The following is an 18,913-nucleotide window of genomic DNA, read 5'->3' on the forward strand; positions in this document are numbered from 1 at the left end:
ATCTATTAAGCTAATTAGGACGAAAATACGATCAGCATAAAGATTATTCAAATGCAATAAGAATACATTGCATAGCGAGCGCCTTTGAGGGGGAACGAATTCTTTTTCAGAAGTAACGCAATTGTGTTTTTGTTGTAATTGAAAAACTAGGTTTTCGTAATTACACCGCGCGCGCGCGCGTAGTATTATTATTATTATAATGTTAAGTATCATATTGCAATTTTATCCGCGTCGAGCTCGACGACGCGATATGACTCGCGTCGGTTTTCTTCCATCAGCGCAGAGTTTTCTAAGGACGATAATCGACGCTCGGTCGATCGTCGAAAGATCTTTCGAACGAAGTAACGTCGCAATGTCGCCGTAGAATAAAACGTGAAGGGATATACATCGCTCTGTGAACGTTAGATTGTCAAACGGCGATGAGTTTCTCCGATTAATAAATGTGGTCTATTTGTGAGTACAACCATCTTACGCGAGACGGTGTCGAACAATGTAACAAGAACACATTAACACTTGTATCTTGTTTTGTAATTGATGTACATTATTGCTCGTAATAGTAAAATAGTTGGTAATAGTGAGAGAAACCCGGAGGAGAGGGAGTTCAACCGTAGTGTGACGTGCTAAATGATTACGGTTTAAGGAAAAAGGAAAAAAACATTCGTAGCGTGTAAAAGTATTAGGTAAAGTATAAATGCCAGCGGAGGAACGACTACGAAGTAAAAAGTAATTAATATCGTTCGGAGTGTGATTGAAACAGAGCGTTGAACATCGTAATTTAAGAACGAACATCCGGTAAGATCGCTGACGAGATTGCGCGATGATTGTGAATTTCGTGGCATTTCAATACATCAAATGCCAATAAGACAGTAATTTGTTAATTCATAAGGATTTGCTGAAGAAAATAAAAAAATTTAAAAGATTTTTTTTTAATATGAAATACTATGATTTTAAGAAATTACAAATTTAATTATTAGCCATCATCTATATTGACGTTCGTACAGCATTCAAATTTGGAAACACTCGGCATATTAAGAACAATTTTAGTGTTTCTTTTTTTTGTTTGTCTCCGCTTTGTTCTTAGCTGCGTGTAACTTTAACTCTTTCAACAAAAAAAGAATCGTTAGATTTTGCAATATACGACGACTGTGAAATCGACTCATGTATGTACAAGTTTATTGAATAAACAAAGCGCAGATTGTGGGGCATTTTGTCGATCTTACCGATTGTTCTTCAAGAGGCACCGGCCGTGTCACTAGGAGCACTGCGCCTCGCACTGTCATACAATAACCGATATGTTTAAACATCTCGTACATTCAGACAACAAAACCGACAACACAACAGAAACAAATAATTTTTTAAAATTTAATTATTATTTAAATAGTACAGTTACATTGTTAGTACGAATAACGACGCTTTTTATACGAATTTTAGTTTTTAAACGTCGATCTTACGATATATATATATAGTATAAATAAATAAATATATATATATATATAGTATAAATAAATAAATATATATATATATATAGTATAAATAAATAAATATATATATATATATAGTATATAAAAATGAGAGAAAATGGAAAAAGTAATAATAATTGATATCGATAAACGGAGCGGATAAAGAGAAACGAAGGAATTGTATGGAAGGAGAGTGAGCATAAGAATAAAAGGAATAGAGAGAAAGATAAATGAGAATGCATGTGTGTGTGTATGAAAATAAAAAAGAAAGAGCGAGATGTTTAAGTTAGGTGATTGTTTGTCTATCGTATACACGAAGGCATACGTTAGGTAGCCTCGATGCTATTTAAACAGACTTAATTAATGTATTGCAAATGAATTAATAAAGTGTAAGCGAAGCGTGTATCTATATAGTGCGACTTTTTCTTTTGGCAACTTCAATAAAATTCTTGATGAACAGTGAAGACCTCTTGACATATAAAAATTAAAATATACAAAAATAGACTGAACCTTTCCCCTTAAAAAAAAGTATTGTTGTAACGCTTCTGCAAACCTTACGGATGTATTCCTATATCGATTCCACCTGAATATCGATGGAAATTTTATTAAACTTTTTAAATTTACGTCTTTGAATATTTTAGTTATTTGTAAATTAAAATTAGTCGAGGAAAAATTGACATAGTTCTCTAAAAATGATATGTTAAATTACTTTGATATTAATTTCTAATTTTTTTAGATTTACTTGATTCTTAATAGATTACTATTATATCAATAAATATGTCAATTCAACAGATACTAATGAGTAACAATTAATATTATCATATATAGGATGTTTACAACCTGAAGAAAACTTGGAAAATGGAATTTTTTAAGGTATTTCACTTTTAATAATAATAAATGTAAAGACATTTTTTTAATATTAATTCTATATTTCTGAAAATACCGTCTCTGGTTATTTTTTTTCTTGATAATGCAGAATGTTGATAATTGATTATAGTGCAATGAGTGTAATATATACATTCGCAGAAATTTTAATTCGCCGCCGCGGCGCGGCGGCGCAAGCGCGATGCCGATCAGTCGATCATGATGCTGATTACACAAGCTAACTTCAGAGTGAATTATGCGACGATAAACACGAACAAACCGAGCGAACGGCCAAATCGGCGACGAGGACTAGACGCTCGACTTCGTCCGCGACAGTTGAGTTAACGTGTACAGGTGTACGCAAGTAACGAGATATCCGATCGCCGCATGGCTCGTGCCGGCGAGAGGGGATCGGTTACGCACCCGTTAATCAATTGCCCCGCGGAGCGGCTCGTCATTCGCGACGACTCGGTATTGCCCACGTGAACATCTCGCTCATCATGCGATGACGGTTTTTAACTACCTTTGTGGAACTACCAGTGAGTATGATAATTCGCAGATCACGTGTGCCGATCAAGTGTCCGCCAAATGGTTCCTCGTACAATTTTATCGTATCCCGTATCGTTTGTCGCAATTATACATTGAGATAGCCACGATTATCGAAGAAGAATAGAGATTGGAAAGTTCGTGGACAAGTATCTTACAATTAGATCGAGTTTTTTCTGCTGAACTTTTTACTACTTTGTCCCCTTTTTGCTAGCAGCAAAAATTGAAATGTATACAAACTTAAAATGTACTATCTCGTTTCAAGTGCGGAAAGTACAGCCTAATGTCAGCGTTTGTTTTGTACTTTCTATTTCGTAACAAGTGTCTTTCTATCTTTGTTACTCACTGAATATCACAAAAGATAGGATGATGTTTATGTCGACCTGTGTCACTAAATGGAAAGCACTCGATTTTTGCACACTCATTCTCTCATGAGATACTACGATAATAATATCGACATACATAACCTTTTCGAAAAAAGAATGACTGTTTATAAAGAATATTTAGTACTTGTGTCCTAAACATTTAAATGCTATTTATTGTAACACATATAAGGGAAGAAAGAGTACATTCTTATAATATTTTAATGATAGTCCTGGATTCTTGTAATTAAAAGTCTGTTCATTTTGCTTGAAATTCCCAAAAATGTTTATACAAATTGAGATAAATTATATATTCAGACGTTGAAAAGAAAGAACGCAAAAATGCTGAATGCAAAAAAGTAAGCAACGCAAACAAACCTATTGTTTTTATCACATGATTAAGCAATCCGTATTTTGATATCAGGTCAAAGGCAATTGTAGAAACACTATCATATCATATGTGTACTTAAAAAAAATGTTCATTTTGAAATATCTATATTTTTGAAAACATGTTTTAATATTTTAATATTTTGTCTTACGTTTTTATATATTTGTAAAATAAAACAGAAATAGTTATACAAATTAATTATAAATTATAAATTTAATTTAGTATATAAATTAAACAATACATATGCTTTATCAAATAATTAATTTAACTTTACATATTGTATTAATAATTTTAAAAGAAAACTGTGAATATTGGCTCATAAATTCAAATTTTAAATTTTCAAATTTTCATTAATTAGTATTAATGAAAAATTAATTAAATTATAATTGATTAAAATATATTTTAGAAACAGCTTTTACTTGTTTCATTCTTGAATTATTAAATGAAAATACATGAAATTAATAATTGATATCTGACCATATATACTTTCTTTTTAGGAACACTACAGCTTTTACAGTCTCCTGCTCATATACACAGAAGTCTGCGATCATTCTTTCGAAATGAATCTAGTTTTGTGCCTAAGAAAGTACTTATCGTGGCAAAATTATCACGGTATCATTTTGAAAGATTACGAGAACCTGAGCTCAGCGAGATCCAGCTGAAGATGAAACTGCTAGAAAGAGGTTCAGATTATGACACCATGCTCGCCAGTCACTTGGCTACTAAAGCTGTAAAAAATCAAGTAACCCATCTTTTGCAAAAGATGAATGTGGAATATAAAATAGTAGATAGGTGAGTTCAAATCTCTTTTAAAAAATTATAATTATCAAAATGTATTTGGAAAGAAGCGAAGTCCACACTTCTTAATTTCGTAATTCTATAATAAAGTTAGAAAAATTATGTATTTAGAAACAACAAAATAATAATGATGTCAAATTACGGTATTTAGAGTTGGATATTTTATAGAAAGGTGAAGTGAAGAAGGAATAACAGTTTAATCTTTCCAATTGTACGGCACGCTCTGTTTATTGAGTAAATTAACATATATGTCTGATCATTGACTCTCAATTCTCTGTTATTTGTCGCTATTACTTTGTCCTCTCCTTCAGAGAACCTGCTACATTCAATTTATTCTCAAACTATTTAAATCTCTTGAATGATATTTGATACTGTATGTACTATAATAACTTTAATAGACTCAATCAATCCAATTTTTTATATCGAAATTAAAATAGTCGTTAAATGTTTATTGCGAAATAAAGATATATTAAATTTTTTCAGAACAAGTTTAGATCATTCGCTTTTTACATGGGCGGATTTGGTGCTGCCGATTGGCGGTGACGGAACGTTTCTCTTAGCTTCGAATTTAATATTTAACAGTAAAAAGCCTATAATAGGTATTAATTCCTATCCTCAAAAGTCGGAAGGCTATCTCCTATTATCAGCGAAATATACGAAAAACATACCAGAAATTTTCGAAATGCTAAGAGCAGGACACTACAGTATACTCATGCGAAGACGAATTCGGATCACTTTAAAGGGAGAAGGCATATGGCAAGCTCCCTTTCATATGCATGAGAAAGGACGCGTCGTTGGCAGTGATAGGCACGTTATATTAATGTTATAAATTATTAAGCATTTATATTTCTTAAATTATAGCAGTTTATTTTTAAACTTATATTTATCGTTTCTGTATTCTTTACTACAAAAAACCAATTATTTTATTATTTTATCATGTATTGTAGGTTTTATATGAACGAGATGTTCGAAAGCAAACACAGTTTACCAAAAGAAAGGCGTCTTCCTTGGTTGGCGCTTAATGAAGTGAGTTTGTTAATGCTCCTTCGATGTATTTGCAAAATATTAGAAGTCAGATGATCCGACTTGCTCTTTTACGTATATCTCAGGCCTGATTTTTGTCGCTAGGTTTTCATGGGTGAAACATTATCTGCACGGACGAGTTCTTTACTTATAAAGTTCGATGAAGAACAAGAATATCATAAAGTAAAAGGCTCCGGTTTATGCGTAAGCACTGGAACGGGATCAACATCTTGGTATAAATCTATACACAGTTTAAATCATCAAACCGTACGTGAAATATTAAGTCTCATAGATACGAAACAGCCATTTACTAATGAAGAAATTGATATGGTTTGTTCAACGTTCAATAGCAGCTTACGATTTGACGCAGGTCAGTACAAGTGTGATATGAATAACGAATAAAAAGATATAATATCGATATAATGCTATTTTCTTTTACAGGGGATTCCAAACTGTGTTATTCCATAAGAGATATGATAATGACTAATGCAATACCTGTTCCGAAAGACGTTCACACTCGTGGTTTCTGTAGAAAGGCCACTGTGAAATCGCAATGCTTCGATGCGGGTTTGGTTCTGGATGGTGGAATAGCAGTCCCTTTCAACTTCGGTTCCATCGCAGAAATAGAGACTTTTCCTGAAGATTCCTTGCGAACTATCATCCTTGATTGAATTAATGGATCGGATGATTAGAACATTAAAATAACATCAACAATTTGTGATAATACGAATACAAAATTTTATAATTATGTAAATATCATTCCTATATTTTTTAATTTCTATTGATAAAAATATTTAGGATATAACATATATAAATATTTAGTGAAAACAAACATACAGAAGTTATTGAAATACTATGATCTAATAATTAAATTCCGGCATTAACGAAACTTTTCGAGATGAAAAAAAGTAAACTGTTATAATTTTTAAAAAATGTTTGTTACAGTATCATAACTCTGTATTTTTTTAAGAGTTGTATCTCTCAATGTGTAGTCCTATATATAACATGTATTTAAGATCTCGAATGTATGATAAATATTATATATTACTATAATTTGTACCTACACAAATACCAAATATCTGCTTGTCAGTTTGAATAAAAACTAGATTGTTACTGTTTTTATATACATTTAGAATATCTTAGTTCATAAGTATAAATAATTTAAAATTTTATACATAGATATATTAATGCATCTGTTTATTCAGTTGAATAAACTTAATGTATTTTATGATAAGTCGAATTGTAGTATATTTTATAGAGGATATTTTTATATTTTATAATATATTTAAATGTTTCAAAGATGTCGAAAAAAGTGTACCCTAACTTTAGCTAGTTGTTATTTAAAAAAGTATTATCATAATAACTTTAACGACTTTTCAAAAATTTCAAATGTGCAAATGTTAAATTTACTTCTTGATAAAATATAATATTCTAATGACTTTTACAATAATATATATTTATTATACATCTTTTTTATAATATAAAATAATTGATTTTGACTTTGAAAACAATATTAGAATATATTATTTTCTTAACAATACAGGCTTTTAACATTGCTCTTATAATAGTGTAACAATTGTATGAGAAAATTCTAGGAAGATTATACATATATATACTTCTAGTTATCGAGTGCTCTCCATTTGGTGTGGCACAAATATCGTTCTATCTTTCATTCATTGAATATCAAGAAAGATAGAACGATGTTTGTGTCTGCTTGTATCATAAATGGGAAGAGCTCATATTTTTTCCATTAGTTGAATTATATTACACTTTCTGCACTTAAAACAATATCGAACATCGGAAAGAGAAGGGAAAAAGATAAAAAGTGCAATAAGGTTCGACCATAAGATAAGGAGTAATACAATCACGTGAAGTTGTACACGTTTGACAACACGGCTTAGCGGCGACTCCAAAATGTCTAACTTCAGGCGTGACTAAATGTCACTTTGTGCTCTCTTGTTTATATTTGGCGATTTGATACGTGGTGAATGCAGGTGAATGGTTTCCTCATCGCGCAACGGCATGCAACGCGATGCACGTGCGTGACATTGTATCGTCGATAAACAATTTAACTACCTGGCTGTATCTATGAGATCTCCAGGCCGTAGAACGGTAAGAAATGAAAGAAAAAAAGATTTCAAGCGGAAACGCCGAAGGTCGAAGCACGACGCGATGGTACGTCTGTTCGTGACGTGAATGTTTATCGAGTGACAGCGAGAACGCAAAATCTTGCGCTTCTTCAACGATTTTTCAAATTCGGTTATCCGTGTCATGGCGATATAATTAAACAACAGTGTTCGCGATTTTGAGGTTAGGACGATCGTATTAACTCCTGTGACAGAGTTGCGTCGAATGGAATATTCCTCCTAAATCTCTCCCCCCCGGAATACTCCGAAGAGATTTGTGCCAAAACAATTCAGCAAAACTATATTTTGTAATTAATATCCTTGTACCGCGATTTTTTTAATATAAAGTATATCACAAAGAAGAAACAATATGTAGCGATAACAATGCGTTCTTTTTAATCTGCAGCGATGTGTTATCAGATTATACATTCTTGATTCAGCCTGTGAGATTGTTTATGAAAGAGCACGTTTTATGTGTAATGATGTATATACTTTGGGTAGTTTATTTTAATCAATCTACATTAGAACATCTTAGACAAAAATTGCTTAGTTATGGAAAAAGATGTTGATTTTGATTTATATTAAGAAAATGTCTTTAAGGTCAGATTAAGATCAACTAAAATTTTTTAAATTGTAATCTTTATTTTTTATTTCATATTTTCATACAGTTGACTTCAAATCCTTTCAAAACAGTATAATAAAATATCTTTTCGATAAGTACTTTACGATATAAAGCTTAAAAATTTACATGTCTGTTTAATCAACTTACTTAAAGAAATTAAATTTGAAACAAAGAGAAGATAATGTTGGTTGATTTTGATACACTGTTCTCTCTCTCTCAAGCTATGTCATCATAATTTTTTAAATTAATTTTTTATTTTACGCTACTTACTAATTAGTAACCAAATTGTCTAAAACATTCTCATCTTAAACTGTAGTGTTTTTTGAGATATTCTATATTTAAGATATTCTTATAGTGGATTGATTAAAATAGACCCTGTATACATTATAAGACTAAAGCTCAAACAATTGCATTTTATTGACTATTATATCCTGTAGGCATAGCAGTATAATAGGCCTATACTTTTTAGCATCTTTTTTCTTTGTCTTAAACATTAAAAGAAAAACAAGAAAAATGAATTGTGAAAGAAGTTCAATTAAAAAGAACATATCTAATTCACTAATTATCTTATTATCATGTATGCAGTTAAATATTTGAAACATGTACAAAATTATGTACTATCAACATATTATGATAGTTTGATAAATTGTAATATTTAAAAGTCAATCAAATTATTACGTAAAAATTTCACGGCAATACATATTTGTAAATACAAAAATTTAAAAACTATTTTTATTTTTTCTACATATCTACAGAATATACTAAAGTTCTATCGATATTTTTTTAATAATTGTAATTAAAATTTGCTTAAAAATGATACAGAAATAAAATTGAGAGGCCACAAAAAAAAATGCTTTTTTATAAAGAATGGAACATTATACTCATTAATTACTACGTTTATATATTATATTTCTGGACGTATAGAAAAATGCAGTATATATATTATTGTAGTTCCATAACTTATGTAAGTTTTTGTTATATTTTCATAGATATTCTTATCAGATACAAGTTGTTGATTGGAAATTATAATAGAGGTTAATAACAATCTATTACGAGATAAAGAAACGTTTTTTGTTTTCGTTTCTCAAAATAATTTCTGGTACGTTTATCATAGTAGAAGATAGCTTCTCAATATCAGCGCTAGTATCAAAATAACGAATTTGATATTATTTTCCAAGATTGTGTATTATTGTACAATTGTAATAATCTTATATAAACAAATTTAAACTACCGTCACACTTTTATTCACGTATGTAATAATGTATTTATTTCTTGCGTGTATGTGTGTGTATGTAATAGCAACACTAATAAGAGTTCATTAATTGATGAAATAACATGTTACATAATCTAATAGTGCATGTAATATGTTATTTTATCAGCTGATAATCTATTTTTAGCATCATTTTCTTTTTGTGAAACATAAGTATATCAGATATGTTCATTTTAGCTGTTTCTATCGCATTTTTTGCATTTGAAATAAAATAGATTCTAACTTTGAAAGAGGAAATAAGACAGGAAAAATATAGAACATAAAAGTTATGAAAAATTAAAACGAATAGTCGTACTATTATTACTACTGTTTCTACTACATTAATTTGCACATGCTTGCTACATGTTCCATTTTTTTGCATTAAAGGTCGACGTTACGACGACGACATTAAAAGTACATCGAAAGGATGGCAGAAAATGAGAGGCAAATTAGAATGGCTGCTGAAGCTATACTGAGTGGTTCAATCAACTCTCAGAGAAGTTCGGTTACTCAACACAGTATAACGCGAACGCCGGATATCGTTCTCAGCGAAGATCTGATCGCAGGAGCGAGACACAACGGCAGAATGTCGAATGTCAGGCGTTTCTTTTGCCTCTTCATCACCTTCGATCTTCTTCTTACATTCCTCATGTGGCTCATTTGCACAATGGTATGCTAGAGACCCAGGCATTAATCTAATCATTTAATCAAATTAGATTGAAAACTGGATCTTGTTAAAAATGTAAATTTTTTATTTTGGTAACATGTACGACTCATTTGCTTCTATTTATTGCTCGTGATGAGAACATTTATACGGAAAGAATTATCATTTTCTGTATATTTTTATTTAAGTATTATTGATGAGAAAAATTCACTAAATTTACAATGTAATTTTATAAAAAGTTTAACGAAATTAAATTATTGAAACATTTGATTCATCCTTGAATTTATCGTGTATATGCATATATATATATATTTTTTTTTTAATTGAAATTTACGCTCACTTTATTATATTTACAGATTGCAGGTGAAAGTTTAAGTACAGCGTTCACAGATCAGGTGATACATTATCATATAAAGACGTCTTTGTTTGATATTGTGGTGAGTATATTCTGTTATTCAATAGTAATTAGTTTAATAACGGAATGACGACAATGGCATTCAGTTCGTCATAATTTTTCATTATTCATTGGGAGCAGAGATTTTATGGATTTCATCTTCTCAGATGGCAGCGATTTGCAGGTTCACGGTCTTGTTACTCTTTTATGCGCTACTGTATCTAAATCACTGGATTATTGTAGCTGTAAGTATGTTTGTCAATTAAATTTTATCGTAAAAGAGAAAAATTTATTTATAACGAATCTAAAAACAACGAAACGAAGAATAAAATATGTTTTTAACAATTTATTTTCAAAAAAATATATGATATAAAAATGATTTTGAACTTGTATTTTACAGATATCAACTGCCACAACATGTGCCTTTTTAATTGCCAAAGTTTTTCTTTTTGATGTAAGTGTTTTTAAAATACTTATGTATTATTTTTTTATTATCACATTTTTTTATTTAATTCATTTAATGTTTTGTGATTTTAGTGGACATCAGCTAATCAACCAGTATTCCAAGTTCTGCTAATCTTGACATCTTTTATATTATCATGGGCAGAAGCTTGGTTCTTCGATTTTCGTGTAATACCTCAGGAAACTCAAGCAAGAAATTGGATTCGAAGTAAGCAGTCTCTTTCTCTTTTCTCTCAGTGGTTTAAATTTGTTCTTGTTTTTATCGTTAGTCAATGACACGACATGAAAACAATATAAACCCGAACAATATGTATACACATTTACAAGAGAATACTAGTTTAATAGCACATAATGATATATAAGTAGAAAGTATTACATTTTGATATATACATTTGATCTTGATCTTCGCAAATTAATCTGAGAAAATATAAAAGAATTTATAAAATTTACAGGTTTTCCAGGTACAGAAAGAACTCCGTTATTACAAGGTATTGCGACCGAATCACGGCAACATGCGGCAAATATTGATCACATTAATACATTTTTCACACCTGTGGAATCCCCAACTCATTCTGATGATGAGGACATCCCCAGGAAGCAAGGAGATTCGAGAAAACTCTCAAAATCTAGTGAATTATTTAGATTCCTAGCGAAACTTACACCTGATAAAGTTAGTGTTAAAATTATGTTGTTCTCGCATTAATTGATCATTAATTCGTAATATTAAAAAAAAACATGATATATATGTTTCCGACATAGATGAACTTTGACTTTAATTAATGTTGTTGACCTTTATTGCAGTTAAATGCAATACCAAATAAATGAAAATATAAAGTTATGATCAAGAAACATATTACTTTAGTGAATTACAAAATTTCTTCGTATGAAATAATTAGATATGCTCATTTAATCATTTTTTGTAATTAAAGGGTACATTATATGCTTTTTTTAGATTGATGAATATAAAATGAGAACATCTAAGATGTTACAAGATTGTCACGATTTATTAACATCGAAAGAATGGAAAGACATAAGTATAACAAACGACGGTGATGAAATGTCCTACATGCAACTTCCATCAGAATGGAAATTAGAAGGAAAAGTTATGAAAATCATGGTAAGCTGCATAAATTAAATATAGCGTAAAAACAATATGTAAATTTAAAAAATAAAGATTTCTTTTTTGGTAATAAATTCGATAATAAAAATATGTTCTCATTTCAAAAACGATTAAAGTTTAAAATAATTATTTAAGGGTATTATCGATGCACCTGCTAGCATACTCATAGATTTATTGTTTGATGATGTCGAGGAACAAGTTTCGTGGAACAAACTCGTGACAGAATCAATAATACTACAGGTTGATAAATACAGCTTTTTGTTCTTTCTTTCTTCTTACCACAATGCTTTTTCATACCGATAACAAAATTTATTTTAAACAGTATATTGATGAGAACACGGATATTGTTTACCAAGCAACAAGTCCTTTTGGTGGTGGAATCATTACGGCGCGAGATTTTGTTATTTTAAGGCATCGTAAGAAATATGGCAATTATTATATCACCAGCGGTGTATCGGTTTCTACCGCGTCAGTTGAAGTTCGCCCAAACATGACAAGGTAAGAGCCTATAACAAATTATATTTTATAACGTATGAGAAAAAAAGAAAGAGTAGAGAAACAAGAAAAGATTAACTGTATTACTTTAAATATTTTCTTTAAGGGGTGAAAATGGTATAAGCTGTTTTGCAACAGAAGAGTTACCTGACGAAGCTAGTAAATGTCGTTTCACTTGGATCCTAAATACCAATTTTAAAGGCTGGATACCACAAACTGTTGTAGATAAATCTTTATCCACTGGTCTAGTAAACTTCATGACATATTTAAGGGAACACTTGAATGATTTGCAAAAATCGTCAATCTAGTACAGTGTTATTCATAAAGTTAATAAGCAGAATTATCTACCTTTTTTTAATGTACTATGTTAGATTGAGGTATTTTTTTTATCCAATATGTATTGACGTATATACATATAAAACGTACATACATATAAAAAAGAATATTTACGCACTTATGGACTTGACAGAGAATATCTTTTAAAATAGAAGGCATTTTTTAACACTAGTATAGCCGATGATGTTTCGCTAAAACTGCTGATGACTATTAAACCGGAGATTATAAACTACCAATTTCCTATCCTTGTTTTCGATTAATGAAAAGTTATTTAAATATTATTTGTATCGTTAGAATTGTTTGTATACACATATTTTTAATAATGGCTGCATTCAGCAGAAAAAAACAGTTTGCAATTATTGTCAAATTCTTGTACATGATTGGTTTATACATTTAGATCCAACTGAGGAACTAAAGGCAAGGCTAATCATATTAAAGATTTTACAATAGTTACAAAATTGCTATTTCTGCTGAACGCAACTATTCTGTATTGTAAATTAATACAAAAAGAAAATTAAAATGATTAGCAGAATCAAAGAACATCATCGCGATTTTAATGTTAAAAACACTTTTGGTTTGAGTACGAATAATTCTCAAGTATAAATAATATTTAAGATACATTTATCTAGTAACAAAGAGTACGATTGAAGTCACAGATGCATGATAGTCGTAATTTTACGATTTATATGAACATAAGTTGTTCCAATTATATTTATAACTAACAAGAATTGTTCTTATCAATTTTTTAAATGTATTTTTTAAATGTTTATTTAAAAAATTGTACACTATTTTTTCTCACAAAATTATTTCTAACTGCAATCGACAAACACAAGAAAGGAATATAATATTCTATTCTAATAATTCTTTTTTTTATGAAGTATGTCGTATAGTAGTAGTTAAGAACTATATGCATATATTATGTGCTTTTTGTAAGTGCCTACAAATATTCGGTTAAGTACATCTTTTGACAAACAATGTATATAGTATATTGCAAATGTGTGTTTAACACGTGTGATGGCATCTATCATGCGTCTAGCACATTTCACGTCAAAATAAAATCGTGATATTTAAAAAATAACAAATATATATTATTAATTTCTTTCTTTTTTTATTTGTTTTCATATTATTTACGATTTATTAAAGTTTTTCTTTGCTTCCTTCAATTGCATGAATCATAAAATTTAATGCATTGATACTGTGTATATAAAGTACACTGTGCATTTAAGTGAACCATGCAGTCATTGAATGACTCTAAGATTGATAGGATTATTATGCGTACGTTATGCATTTGACTAATTTCGAATATAATAAGAATGAAGAAACGCACATCATTTTCGTACGTTGAATTAGGCGTATTTTTTTTAATTACAGAAAATGTATACACAATTGCACGTTTATTCCTGATAAGTTCTTTTTGTTTAATTAACATTAAGCTGACGAGATGAGCGATGTATCCGCACAAACGTTTAATTGTGCAATTTTGAATGATACGATATATTAGTACGGAGATAAAACACATATAATGACGATTTATATATTTTCAAGTTCCCCATTTTGCTTTATTTCTCGTCTCTACTTATGTGATCAATATTATATAATTTTATTGTTTCCTTCGCCCTCCCCCCAGTATATGATGACAAGCGTGAAATGTTATGAGATAAATACTTCTATTAGAAAAAATAATGATAGAATGATCTATTAGAAATAAAGGAAATGCAATGTGACAGCATGTGGATCTTTATTAATATTAAAAAAAAATAGACTATTGAAATTAACAAAAATAATTTTTATGAAAAGATAATTTTATTGTAAAGCAACATGTGTAATTTATGAAATTATAAGAATGTTTAGATTATATAATTTTATGATTTGTTGAGAGAAAAGAGAGAGAGAGGGAGAGAGAAGTAACTATCATTAATCAAAAGATTAATTTTATTTACTGTGAGTGTGATATACATATATATATAATAAATAAGATTATTAATAGTTAAACTCTCTTAACGAGAGAATATTATGATGATGTTACTTTTAAGCTATTCAATGTATAGTGTATCTCAATTCTATATACGTATCTAATCAAATATCCTTGTTTTTAGATATTTCGTGCATTGTGATTTACTTTATTAAAAAGACTGCATGAATTTGACACATGACTGTATTACATAGCGAAATAAACGCGACAAAGCATGCGTACACTTAAAGTCCCATAAAAAAAAGATAAATATTGTTTCATTTTTATATATATGTACGTAATATTATATACATAAAAATAGCAATTTGTATTAAAATTTTGTATATATCGTTAAGCCACATCACTTGTGCAGTATATTCCTACATTTTTCTTGTGAAGATACCTGTGAGACACGGTACTACAATGAAGAAGTCAACGATGTGTCCAGCAGGATAGAATAAAGATAGACTAATCGAAAATGATTTTATAAATCTGGCATATATTCGGATATAAAGATTTTAGTTTTAAGTCAATAAATGCAAAGAAAGATCATATCGTATTGTTTTCTTAGACGTGTCAAATCTCCTGTCTTACACACGCATATATAATGAGATAATAGCTGCGTTGCTTTGGTCGTTAGTTTCCATTTATCTGTAATCGTGTAAAGTTCAACCGTTCTTGCGGCGCATAAATTATTGAGCACTCATTACTCGTTAAATGCCCAAATATGCACGCCGCGGGTATATGGCACACGAGAATGGAGATACGAAGATTAATGGCAAAACGGATAGAAGCGGTAATTGCGGTAAATCCGTCTACTCTAGTATGCATTAATTAACATGATTATATGGCGACGCATCAATATTGCCACACAACAATGTTACAGGACATAATTTAGCTTGTATTCTGCATATCAAAATATTTAAAAAAATTAATTTTATCGAATGCATAAATACGTTGTATTACGTGTAAAATAACGGTTAATATATTCAGTTAATTTGGTAGAATAATATATAGAAGATTTCAAATAAAAATCCTGAAAAATTAAAAAGTTTATCTTGACTGTTGAAGAAATGGTAAAAAAAATGTTTAAATAATATTAATTATCTTATTTAAAAAATTGGAGGAAAGACTGTATACTAATAAAATATGTAGATAAGATAAGATCCAGATAAAAAGAAAGAGAATTCAACTTTTAAGGGTCGTAAGTATTTTAGGCGTTATGTGCGCGCGAAATATAATTTAAATAATTAAATATTAAACAACGTATAAATCCAGAATTAGTCATTTCCGTTTAACGATTACCAGATAATAGTTTAGTTTATTAATATGTATGACCACTTTGAATTCCCTCGATATTGAAAGTTAATGTTTTCATAATCCTAGGCTCGAGATACGCGGCTGGTTTCGTTAGTGCTTATGCAATAAAACAATGCAAAATCAGTATGGCGCAGCGTTGAAGTTTAACGTGTCAAATAATTTCCACGTCCAATTCGTTCATTCATATGTTATAGAATTTATAATCCTTGTTTTTATTTTATTACGACGCAAAATAATAACGCAGCTTTATTTCCGCTTTTGATAAATTTCTTATGCATCTAAACAAGAGAATAATATAAAAGCATGTAAGACTATTAGATATCTATCTTAATCAATTATCTTTTAATATGTTCCTCCTTTGTTCCTTAAAATTAAATTAATTAAACGATGACAGGAATGCAAAATGCGCAAATTGTTGAATAAATTTTAATGTGATATAAATAATTAAGATTAATATGTATGATTCTTTTTGAAAGAGATAAAATGCACATGCGTATTTAGAATGCATTTCGCATTTTCAATGCAAAATATCAAAGATCAAAATGTTTACGATATAAATTATTTTATTAAATTTACAATCCCAGTAAGAAATAACAATGGAATCGACGTCGAATCGATGTCAATTCGACGTCGATTTGATGATTTCGACGTCAAATCGACATCAATTCGATGTCGATTCCATTGTCATTTTTCATTGGAAATGACAAAAATAATATGTAAATGAAAATACAAACATTGTAAATATTAAAAAATTCCATAAGAATTTCCTTTCGTAGATATTAAAAGAACTTGACAATCACTCGATTAATTAATTTGAAAATTAACATGTGCGGCGTGCATGGATCTAGTAACCGAATGACATCGGGATAGGTAATATAATAATTAATAATAATTCATTATTATTGCAGCCATAAGGATCACAACGTAATTATTACAAGTACAACCCGCACGTGGACAATAGAAGTATTGCGGACGTAGGATGTAGCCGGTAAGATAAATTGTTGGATTTCGAACGTCATTCGCGATTCCTCGCACGTATTTTGTTCTGCACGTATAGCTTATGCGAATATTGCGAATTGACGTATAGCTCGCATTTGTCCGATTTGCACGTTGTAAAAAGTCATTCCCATTATTACTCTTGACGTAATTCGATAACTTATAGGATATAAAAGGGATTCTCTCTATAGGTATATCAACGACGAAAATGTTGTATTGTAGAAAATCGTATTTTAGCGTAAAATATTTTCATTGAATGCGAGAGAAGAATTGAAAACAAGATATTATTTATATTTATTGATTTTAAACGATTACTTTTGTAATGCTAATAATTCTATATAACGTGTAATGCAATTTTTACAACGAAAAATAGTATAAAAACAGCACGTAGTTTTTATTTTCTATTAAACAAATCACCTTCATTAAATTAAATAAATTTCATATTTTTGTTCTACATTAAACAAATTATCATTATATTTCTCTTTATTTTTTTTTCTAAATTATTAGTTACTCGTCGTTATGTAATCGATTTACTTTTATTAGTTTTATTTATATAAAAACTGATACGCACAGCAAAAAAATGTGCCAATGAAATTTTAAAGCTCATCATAAAGAAAGTAAATTTGTTTGTCAACTGTACAGTCAACAATTTAGCAATGAAGGAAGTAATTTTTCGACACCATCGCTTTATAAAACTTATTTTGTACCACTCGGCGTAACATTTCCTGCTGCAGCGGAACACACACAATTTTGTCGCGACAGAAAACTCGAGAGAAACGAGCACACGCTGACAAAGGCTATAACGTGGCAAAGGGAAGGAACTCTTTAATTAATAAAATGAAGACTGAAAGAAAAACGAAAGTGGAGCGAAACACGACGAGAAACCGATATGTCAGATGTTGATTAGACGGAAAAGAAAACAGCGCGCTTGATAAAATCATCAAGATTTACACGTATCCATTATCGTGTATTATTGCTACATTAACTGAACCGGATGGAAAAAGAAAGTCTTCAATTCAAGCTTAATAAACGCACGTTGTACGATACATCTTGCATTCTCATCTGCGGAAAAGAGGGCTTTTTCCGCTTGGTTTATTATAGGCTTAGCTCAACACGGCTGAATCTGCAATTCCTTTACCGCATAAGCACTCACAAAACGAAGCGAGCTGTATCGACCGGTGAATTACGGAATTGCATAGCTCTCGATATCGAGAAATGCAAATGCAGCTGTGTGTTAATGAGTAGCCCACAGGTATTATCTATATTAACTATAACAGCAGGTACCCCATGACAGAAATAATTCGCAGATATATCAACTTAATATTCAACGATTTATAGATGTTTTTCTAGATACAAATGTTTCTTATTTATTTCATCAAGATATCGTAGCTAGATGTTTGGATTCCAGACAGCACGATGTCCAAAATCGGAATGTAGATATTATTATTAATTATAAAAACACTATCATTATTAGTACAATATTATTGTTGTTGCTGTTATTATTATTATTATTATTATTATTAGATGGCTTTAAGACGTCGTTTGTGCTACGATTGTAGACATGTGCGCTGTCATGGAATACTTTAATGGGAACTTCGAGATCTCACACGAGACCGAAATTCTTTGTTTCAATATTTAGATACTCAGGATTAGACGTTCAGACAGCAAGGTGACCGGCAGCCCCTGAGAATCACGCTTTTTTTTTGTCGCAGCACACAGGCCGGGGGGGGGGGGGGG

At 30.1% G+C, this 18,913-nt stretch overlaps 2 protein-coding genes across 2 annotated transcripts; both read left to right on the plus strand.

Annotated features, from left to right (window-relative positions):
- The first annotated feature begins 2,670 nt into the window (after nt 1–2,670).
- Nucleotides 2,671–6,147, plus strand: LOC108780204 (NAD kinase 2, mitochondrial). The gene is made up of 6 exons (XM_018547842.1): nt 2,671–2,863; nt 4,118–4,412; nt 4,902–5,225; nt 5,366–5,444; nt 5,547–5,811; nt 5,883–6,147. The coding sequence occupies exons 1-6, from the start codon at nt 2,830–2,832 to the stop codon at nt 6,110–6,112; spliced, it is 1,227 nt and encodes a 408-aa protein (XP_018403344.1). The 5' UTR covers nt 2,671–2,829; the 3' UTR covers nt 6,113–6,147.
- A 1,216-nt stretch (nt 6,148–7,363) lies between these two features.
- On the plus strand, nt 7,364–12,881 carry Start1 (Steroidogenic acute regulatory protein-like). Its single transcript, XM_018547858.1, has 11 exons — nt 7,364–7,553; nt 9,826–10,108; nt 10,459–10,539; nt 10,664–10,741; nt 10,897–10,950; nt 11,034–11,166; nt 11,411–11,628; nt 11,911–12,075; nt 12,214–12,318; nt 12,401–12,576; nt 12,680–12,881. The coding sequence occupies exons 2-11, from the start codon at nt 9,866–9,868 to the stop codon at nt 12,879–12,881; spliced, it is 1,455 nt and encodes a 484-aa protein (XP_018403360.1). The 5' UTR covers nt 7,364–7,553; nt 9,826–9,865.
- The last annotated feature ends 6,032 nt before the right edge of the window (nt 12,882–18,913 follow it).

The sequence above is a fragment of the Cyphomyrmex costatus genome, unplaced genomic scaffold (assembly GCF_001594065.2).
Source record: "Cyphomyrmex costatus isolate MS0001 unplaced genomic scaffold, Ccosl1.0 scaffold122, whole genome shotgun sequence".
NCBI classification, from domain to species: Eukaryota; Metazoa; Arthropoda; class Insecta; order Hymenoptera; family Formicidae; genus Cyphomyrmex; species Cyphomyrmex costatus.

Bases quoted from the DNA above. Each gene is read 5' to 3' on its own strand.
- LOC108780204 (XM_018547842.1), top strand. From the start codon at position 2,830: ATGACGGTTTTTAACTACCTTTGTGGAACTACCA. The intron at 2,864-4,117 runs GTGAGTATGATA...CTTTCTTTTTAG, and splicing joins CTACCTTTGTGGAACTACCA to GAACACTACAGCTTTTACAG. The intron at 4,413-4,901 runs GTGAGTTCAAAT...AAATTTTTTCAG, and splicing joins GAATATAAAATAGTAGATAG to AACAAGTTTAGATCATTCGC.
- Start1 (XM_018547858.1), top strand. From the start codon at position 9,866: ATGGCAGAAAATGAGAGGCAAATTAGAATGGCTGCTGAAGCTATACTG. The intron at 11,629-11,910 runs GTTAGTGTTAAA...TGCTTTTTTTAG, and splicing joins CGAAACTTACACCTGATAAA to ATTGATGAATATAAAATGAG. The intron at 12,319-12,400 runs GTTGATAAATAC...TATTTTAAACAG, and splicing joins CAGAATCAATAATACTACAG to TATATTGATGAGAACACGGA.